The sequence below is a fragment of the Macrobrachium nipponense genome, chromosome 4 (genome assembly GCF_015104395.2).
Source record: "Macrobrachium nipponense isolate FS-2020 chromosome 4, ASM1510439v2, whole genome shotgun sequence".
Taxonomy (NCBI): domain Eukaryota; kingdom Metazoa; phylum Arthropoda; class Malacostraca; order Decapoda; family Palaemonidae; genus Macrobrachium; species Macrobrachium nipponense.
In genome coordinates this window covers 19,544,240-19,561,762 of record NC_061100.1, presented here as the reverse complement: position 1 = coordinate 19,561,762, position 17,523 = coordinate 19,544,240, and the positions used below count along the sequence as shown (strand labels likewise).

Below are 17,523 nucleotides of genomic sequence, written 5' to 3'. Positions count from 1 at the left end.
ACAGTCTACTTTATAGGTCACAATCAGATTGACAAGATGTAGGGAATAGTTGGTAATTATCAAAAACATAGTAGACAAGCTTGATTTGAGAACTGTTATATCCAATGTCAAGCAATTTTTTTTTATTTATTGGGTATCTACCTATTTACTGAAAAAAAAAATAGCCGGTACCGTATATTGGCTTAAACCTTCACCAATAATTATCGTCAGAATGATGACTTCATGAGGCTCCACTCACTTTTGCCTCGTTATAATTCAGGATAACACTGAAGGCTACCATGGGCATTGTTGGATTAGAAAATTTAACTTCTGGCTATAAAAACTAATTTCTCGAGTAGTTGTAAGAAGTGCAAAATGATCCTCAAGGATCCCAGCAGTTGGCCTAAACGGTTAATGACACCCCACCCACATCTATGTATCGTTCCGCCATTCATAAAGTCTTTGGGTTTCAGAGCCGATGGATTTTCTGTCTGGTGGATGGGCGGGGCAACATTTCGTCAAAAGGTGTTTGTTTACCTTGCTTACGTAATGAATGTTTTTCGACTCTTGGCTCGTAATCATTGGCCATGGCGTCGGCTAGATCATTTTTGCTCTATAAAAATTAAAACTATCGGGTTTAGGTTATTGATAATGCTGACAAAATTTGTGTGGTTGTAAAATATACATATGTCAACTTTCAGCTACATCCGATGCATTGACAAGGAGCAAAGTCCAAAAAAACCGTGTTACAGAGACCCTGGATCTCATAGTAAGTTGTTAAATATATAGAAAAATCGTATAATAACAGAATAATAAAAATAGCAATGGTGAAAATCATATTCAGTGCTTACTAACCATAATAGTCAACCTTTGTTCCATTCAGGTGTGGCTGCTGCAGGCATTTGCTGTTATCATACTTTTGTCCATCGTAGATCATTATTTAGTGTCAATTTCACACCCTTGCCAATATTGCTGTCTTCGTGGACGGCGACACAGCTATATTAGTGAGGGTGTGAAAAAAGTTATTGAAGTCAAACTAACTATTTCGAATATCTCGTTCAATATTTAAAATTTCCCTCCACATGTGACCTAACAAAACATCAAGAAGAAATCATCAATTGTATTTTCATTTTTATGAAAGTAAACTCCACGATGATCATTCGCAGAATAGTGAGGTTCATATAAGTTCATGACAACTATGGTGGTAGTTTGAGAATTCATCGGTTGTTAAAGACCCACTTGATAATGGAATTACCCTGTGTAATGTAATTAAGTGCTTTGTAAGTTATTTCACTTTTAATACTGAATATTTATATGTATACAATTAGCAATTTGACCTTGCAACCAGATGCACCTTTAATGGGTAGATACATAAAAATATGAGTTGGATTGAATTGCTTTTGCTTTCAGTATTTGTCAGGTTTTGATTTTATTTCTTTACATTTAACTTAAAAGCTAAATTTCTCCCCTAATTTAAGCTGGTCCTTGGTCATAAACATTGCTAAAAAGTAAAACGCCCAATGTTTTTGTAATGATATAATTATGAGTTTTCTTTATTAAAATCAGCTGATTTAAAAAATGAATTTATAGCAACTATCTAAAAACTATGTAGTAATACACAATTGTCATGTTCAGTGTTTTTCAGAACCATAATTTTGTACTAGCCTTTGTTATAGGACTCAAGCAATACTTATTGATTGAAGCTATATGTCCATTTTTTTTTTGGGGGGGGGGGGGGGGGGTAAAATTTCCATTCTCGTAAAATTCCTTACATTGAAAAAAGAAACGCCCAAGATTACAGAATATAAATTGCTTACTTGTGAGTATTAATATAGTATTTTACTAAACCTTTAGTACTTTCAGGCCTTAACTGTGGCCCATTCTCAAGGAATATGGGTAACACCTTACTAGAGAAAAATTAGTCTACACGAATGTAGATCACCACTTACTGGGGGCAGCATTGAAATCTCTAACAGGAGACTTCAATGCTTCTCCCCAGTAAGTAGTTATCTGTGACCTGGAAACTTCAATGCTGCCTCCAGTAAGTAGTTACCTGTGACCTGGAGACTCCAATGCTGCCTCCAGTAAGTAGTTATCTGTGTCATGGAGACTCCAATTGCTGCCCTCCAGAAGTATGGTTATCTGTGTCTTGGAGAGTCTGCCAATGCTGTCTCCAGTAACGTAGTTTATTCTGTGGTCATGGAGATGTTCCGATGCTGTCTCCAGGTTAAGTAGTTATCTGTGGACCTGGAGACTCCAATGGCTTGTCTCCAGTAAGCTAGTTATTTCAATCATGTGGTCCAATGGAGGATTTCCCGATGAGGCTGTCTCGCCAGTAATAAGAGTTTATCTGGTGACCTGTGGAGACTCAATGCTGTCTCCAAGTAAAGTTAGGTAAAATTACTCGTGGTGTGTGACCTGGGTAAACTCCAATTGCTGTTTCCTAGTAAGTATCGTTATTTCCATATTCCTTGGAGACGGTTCAATGTCTGCCAAGGTTCCACGATAAGTAGTTATCTGTACCATGGGGTAACCAAGCGCCTCCTGAAGTCCATGATCTATATTTCCTGAGACTCAATGCTGCCGCAGTAGGTAGTTAGTCCTGATCTAAGTAGTCCTTGAGACTTCAATGCTGCCTCCTGTAGTTAGTAGTTATCTAAGTAGTCCTTGGAGACTTCAATGCTGCTCCGGAAAGTATTATCTGTGTCCTGGAGACTCCAATGCTGCCTCCTGTAAGTAGTGATCTATATTCCTTGAGACTTCAATGCTGCCTCCAGAAAGTAGTTATCTGTGTCCTTAGGACTCCAATGCTGCCTCCTGTAAGTGGTGATCTATATTCCTTGAGACTTCAATGCTGCCTCCAGTAAGTAGCTATCCATATTCCTGGAGACTTTAATGCTGCCTCCAGTAAGTAGTTATGTGTTCCTGGAGACTTCAATGCTGCCTCCAGTAAGTAGTTAGCCATATTCCTGGAGACTTCAATGCTGCCTCCAGTAAGTAGTTAGCCATATTCCTGGAGACTTCAATGCTGCCTCCAGTAAGTAGTTAGCCATATTCCTGAAGACTTCAATGCTGCCTCCAGTAAGTATTTATCTGTGTTCCTGGAGAATTCAATGCTGCCTCCAGTAAGTACTGATTTATATCCTTGGAGACTCCAATGCTTCTCCCAGTAGACATCAATGCTGCCTCCAGTAGACATCAATGCTGCCTTCAGTAGACATCAATGCTGCCTCCAGTAGACATCAATGCTGCCTCCAGTAAATAGTTATGTGTTCAAGGAGAATTCATTGCTGCCTCCAGTAAGTAGTTATGTGTTCCTGGAGACTTCAATGCTGCCTCCAGTAAGTAGTTATCCATATTTCTGGAGACTTCAATGCTGCCTCCAGTAAGTAGTCATCCATATTCCTGGAGACTTCAATGCTGCCTCCAGTAAGTAGTCATCCATATTCCTGGAGACTTCAATGCTGCCTCCAGTAAGTAGTTAGCCATATTCCTGGAGACTTCAATGCTGCCTCCAGTAAGTAGTTATCCATATTTCTGAAGACTTTAATGCTGGCTCCAGTAAGTAGTTAGCCATATTCCTGGAGACTTTAATGCTGCCTCCAGTAAGTAGTTATGTGTTCCTGGAGACTTCAATGCTGCCTCCAGTAAGTAGTTAGCCATATTCCTAGAGACTTCAATGCTGCCTCCAGTAAGTAATTAGCCATATTCCTGGAGATTTCAATGCTGCCTCCAGTAAGTAGTTAGCCATATTCCTGAAGACTTCAATGCTGCCTCCAGTAAGTAGTTAGCCATATTCCTGAAGACTTCAATGCTGCCTCCAGTAAGTATTTATCTGTGTTCCTGGAGAATTCAATGCTGCCTCCAGTAAGTACTGATTTATATCCCTGGAGACTCCAATGCTTCTCCCAGTGAGTAGTTATCTGCATCCTAGAGACTTCAATACTGCCTCCAGTAAGTATTTATCTACATCCCTGGAGTCTCGAATGCTGCTTCCAGTAAGTAGCTATCTACATCCCTGGAATCTCCACTGCTGCTTCCAGTTAGTAGTAATCTACATCCTTGGAGACTTCAATGCTGCCGCCAGTAAGTATTCATCTATATTCCCGGAGACTTCAATGCTGACTCCAGTAAGTAGTTATCATTATTCCTGGAGACTTCAATGCTGCCTCCAGTAAGTAGTTATCCTTATTCCTGGAGACTTCAATGCTGACTCCAGTAAGTAGTTATCCTTTTCCTGACTCAATGAACGCCTCCAGTAGTGTTATCCGTTATTCCTGGAGACTTCAATGCTGTCCGGTAAGTAGTTATCCCTATTCCTGGAGACTTCAATGCTGACTCCAGTAAGTAGTTATCCTTATTCCTGGAGACGTCAATGCTGCCTCCGGTAAGTAGTTATCCTTATTCCTGGAGACTTCAATGCTGCCTCCAGTAAGTAGTTATCGTTATTCCTGGAGACTTCAATGCTGCCTCCGGTAAGTAGTTATCCCTATTCCTGGAGACTTCAATGCTGACTCCAGTAAGTAGTTATCCTTATTCCTGGAGACTTCAGTGCTGCCTCCGGTAAGTAGTTAGACATATCCCTGGAGCCTTCAATGCTGCCTCCAGTAAGTAGCTATCTGTGTTCCTGGAGACTTCAATGCTGTCTCCAGTAACTAGTTATCCATATCACTGGAGACTTCAATGCTGTCTCCAGTAAGTAGTTATCCATATTCCTGGAGACTTCAATGCTTCTCTCAGTAAGTAGTTATGTCCATTCATGGATACGTCAATGCTTCTCTCCAGTAAGTAGTTATCCATATTCCTGGAGACTTCAATGTTTCTCTCCTGTAAGTAGTTATTTACATTAATGGAGACTTCAATGTTTCTCTCCTGTAAGTAGTTATTTACATTCATGGAGACTTCAGTGCTGCTCTCCAGTATGTAGTTATCCATATTCCTGGAGACTTCAATGCTTCTCTCGGTAAGTAGTTATCTACATTCATGGAGACTTCAATGCTTATCTCCAGTAAGTAGTTATCCATATTCATGGAGACCTCAATGCCGCTCTCAAATAAGTAGTTATCCATATTCCTAGAGACTTCAATGCTTCTCTCCAGTAAGTAGTTATCCATATTCCTGGAGACTTCAATGCCTCTTTCCTGTGAGTAGTTACCTACATTAATTGAAGAGTTCAGTGCTTCTCTCCAGTAAGTAGTCATCCATATTCATGGAGACTTCAATGGTTCTCTCCAGTAAGTAGTGATCTATGTTCCTCGAGACTTCAATGCTTCTCTCCAGTAAGTAGTTATCTATATTCCTGGAGACTTCAATGCCTCTTTCCTGTAAGTAGTTATCTACATTAATTGAGACTTCAGTGCTTCTCTCCAGTAAGTAGTTATCCATATTCATGGAGACTTCAATGGTCCTCTCCAGTAAGTAGTGATCTATATTCCTCGAGACTTCAATGCATCTCTCCAGTAAGTAGTTATCTATATTCATAGAGACTTCAATGCTACTCCCTAGTAAGTAGTTATCCATATTCATGCATATCTTCCTCTTTCCCTTAATGCATTGTTTAGTAAACTGGCTCACCTCAAAGTTTACTGCATATTGATATATTTACCTGTCTAATAGGGGTTAAGTAGTTGTTCATATTTCTGGAGACTTCAATGCTGCTTGCTCTTCAGTAAGTAGTTATCTATATACCTGGTGATTTCAATGCAGAACAGTGTATAGTCTATTAAAACACATCAAATATATTGTGGCTTCAGATTTAATCAAGGACTAAGTTAACGAGTCATCCAATGAATGTCCTGCTCAAGATGTAGGCCTACCCTAGTCCAAGGTCAGAAGAATCTGGCCTTTTAGTATCGAAACCAATGACATACATTATATAAATTGTGGCCTCGGCCTAAATTTTCGAGGGCTGAAGACAAAGAGAGTATGTCAGTGTCAGTCATGGTATTCCAATGTCAGACATAGGCCTAGGCTAAGGTCAGAAGAATCCAGCCTCTAGGTCTCTACACTACCTTCAGTGTGTATGTAAAACGCCTTTCACTTCCCATATGCAGGTTTGGTTGGCGTTGACCTGCTTAAGATGTTCATGATTGACAGGAAAAGCACCAAAAGAAGGTAAAAAAAGTTTGTGCATCCAGTTGCTTTACTTTCAAAAACACTTTTCATCTCATAATTATATCCTGAGCAGTCAGAAAGCTTTATCTGCATCTTATAAAAATATATAATAGGTTGTAATGGATTTCATTGCTTCAAAAGGAAAATTAAGCTTAGTGAAATGCCAGTCAAATCAAATTTACTCAGAAAATTAAATAACAGGTTAATCATTTGTAGAAGCCTTTTGGCTACCACGTCAAGGGCAACACTAAATTCTGTTAGACCTAAGTACTGCTGCTTTCTAATCATGGGGAGAATGAATGAATTAGGTGCTATGAGCAAACCTAAACCCCCTCCCAAAAAACTCAAGAACAAGAAACAAGATATTAGAATATCAAGGGTTGACCTTCAAGCAAAGGCAAACAGAACTTATTAGACTGCAGTTCCAGGCTTTGTAAAAGAGGGGAAAGAATGGTCATGTGACCGTTGAAATATTAGGATTACTGATTTTTCCACACCATATCTCGTGAGGTGACCTGGGAGGTTGCAGGGCTACCTGAGGATGGAGGGGGGTGGGACTGGAAGATAGGTAAGGGACGGGGCGGGGGGCGCCGGGGGTGGCAGGTTGAGAATCGGTAATGGGGATTGGAAAGCAAAAATCAACACTGATGCTCTAATCAGGGAAGGGTCAGGAAAATACAAAGCTGCAAATACTGGAATCGGGAACAATGCTTGTTAAACATGAAAAAGAATGAATAACAATTATAGTGGGTGTAGCCAAATGAACTATGTGTTCCCTTCAAGATTAGTTTGGTGCTCATTTTCACAAACAATAAACTAATCAAACTCAGTTTCAATTAAAATTTTATTAATAAAACAAAATTGATGGACAAGGACGCAAAAATAGCAAAGTGTATCTTGAATTCTTTGAACTGAAAAAATCCACGGGATCATAAATAGTCGACAAATTCGAGACTGAAGCGACAAGAAATCCAGTCACGAATCCCACGAGACAAAAGGCTGAAATGAAAACTCATATTGACTACAAACTTCCTTTTTATCCACTCTTGGGTTGGTATATAAGGACCATGAGGGTGGTTAAGGTGTGTTGTTACTCGGATGACTCGAGTTAAATACCGGCCAGAGAAATTTCCATCTAGGCTACTCTGGTGAGAAGTGACTCGAATAAAAAACAAGTATGAGTGACACACTGGATACATTAGTTCCTTTATACATCTAGTGGTCTATCATTTCTCCCCAAAGCCTTCCATATCATAACCTGTCAATGGCTATCATAATTGCCCTTTATAAAATTATATTTATAGGTCTTGGTATTTGCGGTTTATAATTTCATTACTGTATAAATAGATGGATTGTGTAAATCCAAAGCGTATTTCCATTCAAATAACGTTCTGAAATTGACACCTAATAATGATCTACCATGAACAAAAGTAGGATCCCAGCAAGCGCCTGCAGAGCCACACCTGAATGGAACAAAAGTTGACGATTATGGTTATGGTTAATAAGGACTGAAAATGATTTTTACCATTGCTATTTTTATTGCTCTGTTACTATACTGTTTTTCTATTTGTTTAACATCGACTCAGTTCACTGGTAATGTGGACTATTATTCGTATATCATTAACATATTGTTTACAGTAGTGATTAGAAAATATGAACATTGGCATCCAATAGCTTGACCATTCACATCCATCGTTACAAGACAAACAGGCTTCATTGCTGTGTTACCAGACCATTATCATGAAACAGAAGGGGACGGGGTAAAGGAACACTTTGAGGCAACTGTACCATCCGCTAATATGAATCCATGGTCAAGAGAATTATTTCTAAAAAGCTTAACCAGATGTAGAGCATCTGCAAACACATATAGTATTTGCTGTTGTCCTAATAAAGGACCTTCTTGGTGGTAGCCTAAAGGTGGCCTCACACTAGGCCTTTTTTTCTCCAGCAGCGAGCCGTTGCTGCCGAAAATGGAAAACCAGGAGCTTTTAGCTCAAGATTTTGGCTTCCCGTCTGGACGGGAAGCAGCAAGCATGAACTGCGAGCGACCGAGTATTGTAAACAAACAAGGTGGCTGCTGCTGATGGGACGTACTCCTAGACCTTTGGCTTCTCTTCTCCTGAACCACTCTCGAACCCACAAACGTTTTTTGTTACTCTTGCATTCGTGTAAAATTGCGAGAAAACACATCTCTGCAACACGATCTTGCGACAGTCTGACAATTTCTGGGCGTCATGATGATATCAGCTGATCAGTTTTGTTTACTTTTTCCTACTGCTACTCGAAACCACGAGGTCCTGGTGTGACGATACACCACTTTTGCTCTCGAGCATCGGCTGGATGCTGGCCAAAACCGTGAGTAATAAAGGACTAGTGACCTGGCAGAAGCTTATTTTGGGTCAGTGCTGACAAGACCTCCTATACTCTTTGGACCTTGAGTTGAACAATATTAACAAAATAGTAAATGAAAGAACAAAGCTTTTCACAACAAAACTTAGCACAAATTATTAACAAAATCATTCGTCATTGCGGTGATACACAGCTAACTTGACGTAGAGGGAGGTAGCCTTTATATCTTTGAGGCATAATGAATGAATGATTTTAAGTTATCGTGTGTCGTGGTATTGTTGAGGAGAGAAGAAGAGACCGTAAAACCTTTACTATAATATGTACGTAAAAGCAGTACCAATTCACAAAAAATGATATATCACAATAAATTTAACATGATAAAACACGAAAACAAATGCAACACGTAAAAAAAAACGCTTGCTCGAGTCAGTGTTCGGTTCGGTGAGAGAGAGAGAGAGAGAGAGAGAGAATCGGCTCTGCTTCCCATCGACTTATTAGCTGATCTGGGATGGTTATTCCAACATTTCTTTCACAGACACTCGATCTGCCCAAATCACTTTAATTTTTGTTATGGTAAATTACCAATTGAGTGATAATTGCTTTTTACGATATTTTTACTACTGTAAAAGTAACTCAGCTCTGTAATAAACAAACTGGCGCTGCTTTCAGCTTCTGCATGCCTTCGATTGTTTGCTTAAATGGCTTCCTTGTGAAAAGTTATTTTATTTCTTTCCTTTTCTTCCATTCTTGACTTATTACTTATTTGTTTGTAAAATCCTCGTGTTTGTTTTAAAAGTCTGCCTTTTGCCAAAAGTAAGTTGATGTATTGTGGCATAATTAATCCATTTCGTGCACTTAAGATCCAAGTGTAAACACGCTGACTATCTCTCTCTCTCTCTCTCTCTCTGTGACACAATCGGACACACACACTATCGATTCCTTTAATTATCTTTGTACCTAATGTGAATAAAATGTATTTTGTTATCAACCTTTGCATTCTGCAATCAATTCGGTTTGCTCAAAAGAGTTCCCGTCTCTCCTCCCTCCATTCTCCAGCCGGCCGGCACCATTTTTACCAAACAGTTCGTAAATCGTACACAGAAAGAATAAAATTTAGAAAATTTTACTTCATGTAACATAGTTTCATTACTTTACACTCTTGATTTAACTTTTGAACACATTAATAATAGAAAAAATGTGAAAATGGGGACTTTGTGGGTTGGCTGTAACGAATTTTCCTATTCCCTTTATTTCTTATGGGGATATTTGTTTCATATTTCGAACAAATCGTACTTCGAACAGCCTTCTGGAACGGATTAAGTTCGAAATACGAGGTACTACTGTACTTGTATTAAATTTTTATTATACTTGAATGGCTGCATTGTATTACCTTAAATGCAGTATTCATGCCTAATTGAACAGTATTCATACCTAATTGATTGTACACACACAAACACCCCTGCTGTTTTGTTTGTACAAGATCAGTGACAGCCAGCCATAAAATAACTATAAAAATTTATTTACAATCGTCATGGTGCGTTAAGACATATTTGATTCCAAATATTAAAAAAATCGTGATTTGATGGGGCTGAAATATGACAGGGAAAAATAAGACAAATTTTACTGCATCAGTATATTTTAGTTACTGTTAATGGTTACGTTTCGTGTAGAAATTCCAAAATGCTGCTAATGGCTGAAAACAAAATTTGTACCTATTACATTTACAATTGTCCTCTTGTGAATTAGCAATACAATCAATACTACATTGCACTGAATTGTATTATAATATGAATCTCGATTCCAAACAAAATATAGTACTTGTGATGCGTACAGCACAAAACCTACATAGAGTATTAGTTGGAAACATCATCACAGGATAAAAATGCAGCAACAGTAGCTGCAGAACTGGCATCTAGAGGAGTCTGCTGGTGAATGTCGGCAGCAGATGCAGCTGCAACATTTGCTACAGACTCAAAAGAATTCATCAGTACTGAGGCCTCTGAAAAACAAATATCACAGAAGTACCAAAATTCTGAAGAACATATTGAACTTAATCTCTTGCAGTTTAAGTGAAGCAAATTTATTACCATTGACAACCTGTTATGAATGACATAGTATTAAAAAAGTTGACATTATCTGCAATTATGTATTACAGGAATCCTTACAAGACTAAGGAACTAAAACTGGTTATGAAACTACTTTTTAAATCCTCCAGAACTCTCTTCATTACTTAAACATACTATGATGCATTTTATAAACTATCATTACAGAAATTCCTTGCATTGATGGTAGAGAGTATATATGGTATGTAAATTATTATAATTGTTGGTTATAAACTATACTCTGTTTTTTTTTCCATCTGTCCACCCGCTGGTGGTGTTTGCATATGGTAACACTGTGTGCTGAGCTTTAGATAGTTACGCTATGTGTAAGTTTTAGGTAAATAAAAGGATATCTGGGTGTACATTTGCAACTGAAAAGTGTTTTAATAATTTACTGTAAGCGAATTACACCGTTAATATTCGAAATAGAATATTATTACTATTGTTGAATGTAAGCTGAATGTAACTATAATGCCCGGGATGCAGTGTTACCATACACAAACACCACAGGCGGGTGGACAGATGGAAAAAAACCGAGTATAGTACAGAACCTATTTTGGATATTGCACGTTAAACTGCAAGACCCATGTGGAGAGAATGTGGAACTCTTGTCATCATAGGCAATTGGGAGAATAGCCTTGGTACTAATGCTCTGTAATACATAGCCTACAAATCTCCCTAGGGTCTAGGTGAAGAGACCAAGTTCTTTCCCTGCTACATCTAGCACCACTATGTTCCTTTTGAGACGGAAAATGGACTCTGTGGAACTGCATCTGGGAAACAGTTGTTGCAAATAAAATGCTTGCACAAGAAAATTGTTAAACTGTCTTTGGTGTACACTAATTTAACACTTAGGTAGCTAGAGATTTTGTATAACTATTAGTAACATACTGGGGAACTGTTGGAAGCTTATCACACTGCAAATTAATGGCCCTTTAATATGAATGTGTGAAGTGGCAGCTCTAAAAAAAAAATACTGAAAAGTCAACGTTGACTGAATTTAGTCTTGTCCATTACAAATCCACAGTAATCCAGCATCTTGTATTTTGGTCAAGTTACAGAGTTTTCATACTCCTGTATGGTGTTCTTGCATAGGAAGAAAGTTTGCTGTTTCTTAACTGTGAATTCTGACACCATGCTAGAGGATAATGGCATAGTGCAGTATCACAATGTTCGTTTGAAATTCATTAATTTATTCCATTTTCTTCAGCTGGTAGTCAGTCAAACCTCCTTGATCTATGGCTTGCATGTGGTAAGACCATTTTTTTCACGGTGACATTATAGCTTTGGATACTTACTGAACATTACTGATGACACAGTTGACTTGACAAACTTTCCTGTATTACATAATTGGATTTTCAGGTGTACTGTTTTACAAAAATGAAGACACTATTATTTTCAGTTTTTAAAAAGACAATAAACTGAAAACTCCATGCATTGTGTTCACAATACTCAAATTTGTTTTCTATGTATCTGTAATCCCAGTTTGAGGATAAACCTGCCCATATCTTGATCACATCTTGTGTGTATTTAAAATACCCAATTATTTAGTTGCAGGTGCCATCAGTAAAGCAAAGTCCCAAATGAGTCATGGAAAAAAATGAAAATATAAAATGGAAATTTGAAAAATTGGACTTAAATATTTAAGTGGCAAAAAGGTATTTATAGTGATTTATAACTACACTTGCATTTCAGCAAAATCCCTAATTAAGAACAATAATAGCTATAGGAGAAATAGTTGTTTATAAAACAACCTGCAAGGACTCTAATAATTGTCAATATATTGGGAAAGCAGTAATAGATTTGATAAAAAAATCTTTTGAATAAAAAGGGGCTTATGGACTCCTGGTTCAGTGCGGGTTCTGGTGGCATAATTTTAATTTATATCATAAAATCAATTGGGAGAGTTTGTCTTTTGAGGCACTGCCATAAATATAGGTAAACCTTTTGATGATGAGAAAAGCTATACAAATGAAGACACTTTTATTTATAAATTATTCTACTGTATTGTAAAATATTAAACTGAATATTTTTATTTTAAAACTGATGTTGACTGAAATCTGATGCTCTACTTCCTCTTTGCACTCTCCTTCCAGATAGCCAGTGTCCCTGTGGATATTCATGATTCAGGCACCTGCACCTACACAGATCGAGAAAATGCAAATAGGAGAAAAGCAGATGCAGTAAGCTGAAAATGGAATAACATAACGACCACCAGTTCTTTCACACTACCCTTTTATCCTCTGGCAGCAGACAGGAAAAAGGCAGTTGCAGCGAGCCGGAGAAAATGGAATATCACAATGACCACCAGTACTTTGACACTACCTTTTCATCCTCTGGCAGGAAATACAAAAAAACCAGTTGCAGCAAGCTGAAGGAAATGGAACAACAACAACAACCACCAGTACTATGACACTACCCTTTTATCCTCTGGCAGAAAACAGGAGAAAAACAGTCACAGAAAGCTGAAGAAAATGGAATAACACAATGACCACCAGTACTTTGACACTACCCTTTTATCCTCTGGGAGTTGACAGGAGAAAAGCAGTTGCAGCAAGCTGGAGAAAATGGAATAACACAACGACCATCAGTAGTACGTCGACCCTACCTTTTCATCCTCTGGCAGGAAATAAGAGAAAAGCAGTTGCAGCAAGCTGGAGAAAATGGAATAACACAACGACCATCAGTAGTACGTCGACCCTACCTTTTCATCCTCTGGCAGGAAATAAGAGAAAAGCAGTTGCAGCAAGCTGAAGAAAATGAAATAACAATGACCACCAGTACTTTGACACTACCCTTTCATCCTCTGGCACAGAGTTTCTTGTAGGTGAAATCCAACAGTTTGAGAACTAAACCTCAAACAAAAGATATTGCAATTACTGTGGAAAAATAATAGAAAGGAGAATATTAAGAAGATTGGCAAATCTTAACATCTATGCTCTGAGAAAGCACTGTCTAGCCTTAGTACTCTGTACTGATATTTAAGATGAAAAGTAATTTCTGCCACTGACTGAATACAGTGGGGCATCGCTTAGTCGCGAATCAGCAATCACGGAATCAGTTATTCATGGGTTTTTTTTTGGACTGCTGCTCATGCTATATTGCTGGTATGAATCGCAGCATCGCGGGTTTGTCCGTGTTGAGTATGTGATGTTTATCAGTACGCTAAGCCTCGGCCTCGGCTGCGGTCCGATAATCACCAACATAAATGAAAAGACTCACACTATGATATTAACTGACAATAAAGGTAATAAAACCATTCTCACCTTATATATTATTGGCATATCTTCATAATAAATAGCCTATTCAAGGTTTATGTATGACGTTCATTGGTAGGCTGAGCCTAGTTGCAGTGCAATAACCACCAACATACATGAACAGATTCACATTATGATATTAACTGACAATAAAGGTAACAAAACCATTTGCATGTTATATATTATTGGCATATCTTCATGATAAATAGTCTATTCAAGGAATAATTCAACATCACTGCACTCAACTTATTCTCGGAGTGGCAAGCCACAAAATGTAAGCATAATTTGAAAATGTAGTACGTATATGGGTGCATTCACAGCGACCTTTATTGTTCGATAACCTTTTAGAAATTTTAATAGTAGTAGTGCAATTACGGTAGTAATAACATTAAGGCTAAAATTAATTCGAACTTCATTATTATTTTGGTAGTATACGTATATAACTTCTCTGAACAATGCAGTCATACAAACGATAATTGTCATAGATTTTCGTATTGCTGTTTGCTATTGGCGACGAAGTGTAAAGGAAATACATAAAACCATTTTTTTTTACCATATATATTATCGTCATATCTTCATAGTAAAAAGGCTATTCGTGGAGTAATTCCATGTCGGTGATATCAACTTTTATCTATGCGAGCCAGCCAGCTGGCAAACTGCACGTACGTATATGAAAATCTAATTATGGTAGTGTTCACAGCAAGATTATCTTTCGAAATTTTAATAAGGTATTCTCCTACTTAAGATGGGATTAGGTCCCGAAAGAATCGTATCTCGAATAAAGTCTACCCTACACTAGGGTAATCGGTATAATCTTTACATATAGGGCAGCGTACCCTACACTACACAGTATACTTATGCATATACAGCATAGTAATTATTAATTTCAGCCAATTCTCTAGGTTCAACGCATATTGGCTCATGATAATTCAGTACTAAGAGAAATTGAATAACATTAATAAGTTAGTGTAGTGTATATGATGATAGATACCATGGTAAATCGGACTCAGATTCGGACCAACATCGGCATAATAATGGAATAAAAATATAATGAATATGCATCTTTTCTGTGAATCTTTTAAAAATTATACATTTCTCGTTCTTATTATAATATTGTATGTATTCTCATATTACGTATTGTATCTTAAAATACTAACAAAGTGTTCAATGTTTTGATTTGGAAATCAGCTGATGGTGAATACGAGTTTATTTCATCATAATTTATTTAACTCAATTCGGAGCAAATTGTTTTGCTTATAGTTAGCATAAAAGAATATCTAGATACTTTACTTATGCGAGACAAGGTCATCTTTTCGTTTTAAGATGTGTTAATTTTAAGTAGAAATATGAATTTAATACATCTCGTTGGGAACTAAATTATTTTTTTCATTAACAGTTTGCTTTGTGGGCATGTTTATTGTATAAGGAAAATTACGTGATTGTGTTCGCTATTTTCACTATTTCTCCGTAGTATGAGCTTTACCGTTACGTTATTTATCTTTTATCGGCGTGAAAACAGCAGTAAACTGTATTCTTTCAAGACCTGAAGTTTTGATAAAAAATATTCTCTCTCAACTTTATCTACGGTTGTGTTTGATCGGATAAGTTTACGGGAGTTTTATCTTTGTTACTGATGCACAATAACAGTCATTAGCAGCTCGAAAAGTGTTCCCAGCTTCAGCTACAACTTTGTTTACATTTAACAGTATGTTTTCTTTAACATAACTACGGTAATTGTTACTGTATGATGGTTGAAATACAATCAAATGGATGTTGTTTCCAGTGCGTTTGTACCTAGCAAAACGTTAGTTTTTCATTCGGTTGTTCACAGCTGTACACTTTTACCAAACGAGTAAAACGCTCAAACAAAACTTTCTTGATTCTCTCTAACTTTTTTTTTTTTAAACTAGAAGATGGGATAAAGTTAGGCTATTGTAATTTGCTCTCTCTCTCGCGCTGCCTGGTTGTACACTGCAGTGCTGCACCCGTTACGAGCCAAATTTAAAAGTATTTTCAAAATATTGTATCAGTATAAATTGCTAACCCCATCGTAAAATCAGATTATTGTAAAACGAATTATCGTAACTCGAACACTACCTGTTAAAAACATGTTTGAATCGAAAAAGAGAGCAATCGGTTGAAATTGGCTGGGTGGCATTGTTGTGTATGATGTGAATTTTTTAGCATTTTATGGAGCAAAATCTAGCATTTGGCAACACTGGCCTACCCACATTTTGTTTATGTTGTTGGTGTTTGCCGCGTTCTTTAAATTGTACCCATGTAAACGTGTTAATTATGTGGCATCCAAAAGCCCCGATTCTTTTACTCTTATGGGAGAGAAGCCTAAACGTCAGATGAAGGTTATTACATGTAATATATTAACATGTGTTGTGAAGAAGGGAAGAGATGTTTCGCTGCATGTTGCTGGTAGCATTATCTTTATTATTCATCTGATTGCACTGCAAAATCGTCGCCATCTTTATCAACATAGATCGTTGGTGGTTACCCATATGATTTACATAATTTTGATATTTCTCTTGCCTCTCTCCCTCTCTTTCCTTGTAAAAGAAAAGAGGCCCACATGAGTAAGTAATAGCACATGCATGTAGGCTTCTAGCTGTAATCCATAGGCTAGTAGGCTACATATGTACAGTAGTACGTATACTACTAAATATATTTTTAAGGCTAATGTTGTAAAATAACTTTGAAACTGTCTTGTATTTAGTTTAAAGTGATAGTTGAAGACATATTTGATGTCTGAACTAAAGAAGGCAGATATAAACATTGGAATAGTGGTCTTGGGTGGGTTAACTATTAAAGTAGGCAGTTTTAAGCAATTTTTGAGGGAGGCTAAGAGGATAACACAGGTATTTACTTATCATGGGAGGTTCTGGGCCCTATCCCCCGCGATTATCGAGGCCCTACTGTACTCAAATAAGTGAGAGCCAAATCCTGCTTTTAGCAATATAGCCATCTCTAGATTAATCCTTTACCTAGTAAGTGAACTCCATTAGAGGTGAATTCCAGCATGAATGCCAAAAAAATAACAGTTTGTCGAAAATTGTATTTTTCCTAACTATACAAACCCTCGGTCCTTTAACAATAGGAAGGTACTTAGCGGCAGCTGAACCGGTCGTAGCTTCGAACAAGGGGGTTCGGTAGTTAACTACTTGTCCGGCAGTTAGCGGTAAGCTCGACTGCGAGGCGAGGAGTCACTTTGCTTTAGGCCCAGGAAACGCAGAGTGATTGGTGGCATGAGGTGGGACTATATGTAAAGGACCTCAGGTTTGTATAGTTAGAAAAAATACAATTTTCGACATTGTTATTTGTTCCGATATGTAATACAAACCCTCGGTCCTTTAACAATAGGAAGACTCACTTTTTGGTGGGTGGAATCTGAGTCTTATGAACAGACTGGTGTTCATCCTACCTTGGATTCCCTCCCTGGTCGTAAGAGCAGAGGGAGGGATCCTAGCCTCTGCCCAGCTGATCGAGGTGTGCACCGCATAATCAGTGGTCAGACTTCTGGACCAATTTATAAGAGGGAGGCAAGTGTACCTCTTATGAAAAGCAAAAAGCAAGAACTAGTTCCTACTTCAAGAGCCAAGGTAAGTTATGGGTTTGTCTCTTGTTGGCTTTCACTCCCCCCTTGTTGGGGAGTGGTGGATAAACACTTCTATCCCTACTGAAAGAGATAGAATGGGGCTCAGTTGTGTAGCTTA

At 37.8% G+C, this 17,523-nt stretch overlaps 1 protein-coding gene across 1 annotated transcript in view; it reads right to left on the bottom strand.

Annotated features, from left to right (window-relative positions):
- Window positions 1-10,060: 10,060 nt before the first annotated feature.
- LOC135210749 (uncharacterized) overlaps window positions 10,061-17,523 on the bottom strand; it is a 134,121-nt gene continuing 126,658 nt past the window's right edge. Inside the window, exon 5 of the mRNA XM_064243578.1 lies at window positions 10,061-10,441. Within this exon, the coding sequence (XP_064099648.1) occupies window positions 10,296-10,441 (146 nt within the window). The 3' untranslated portion in view covers window positions 10,061-10,295. The remainder of the gene's footprint in view (window positions 10,442-17,523) is intronic.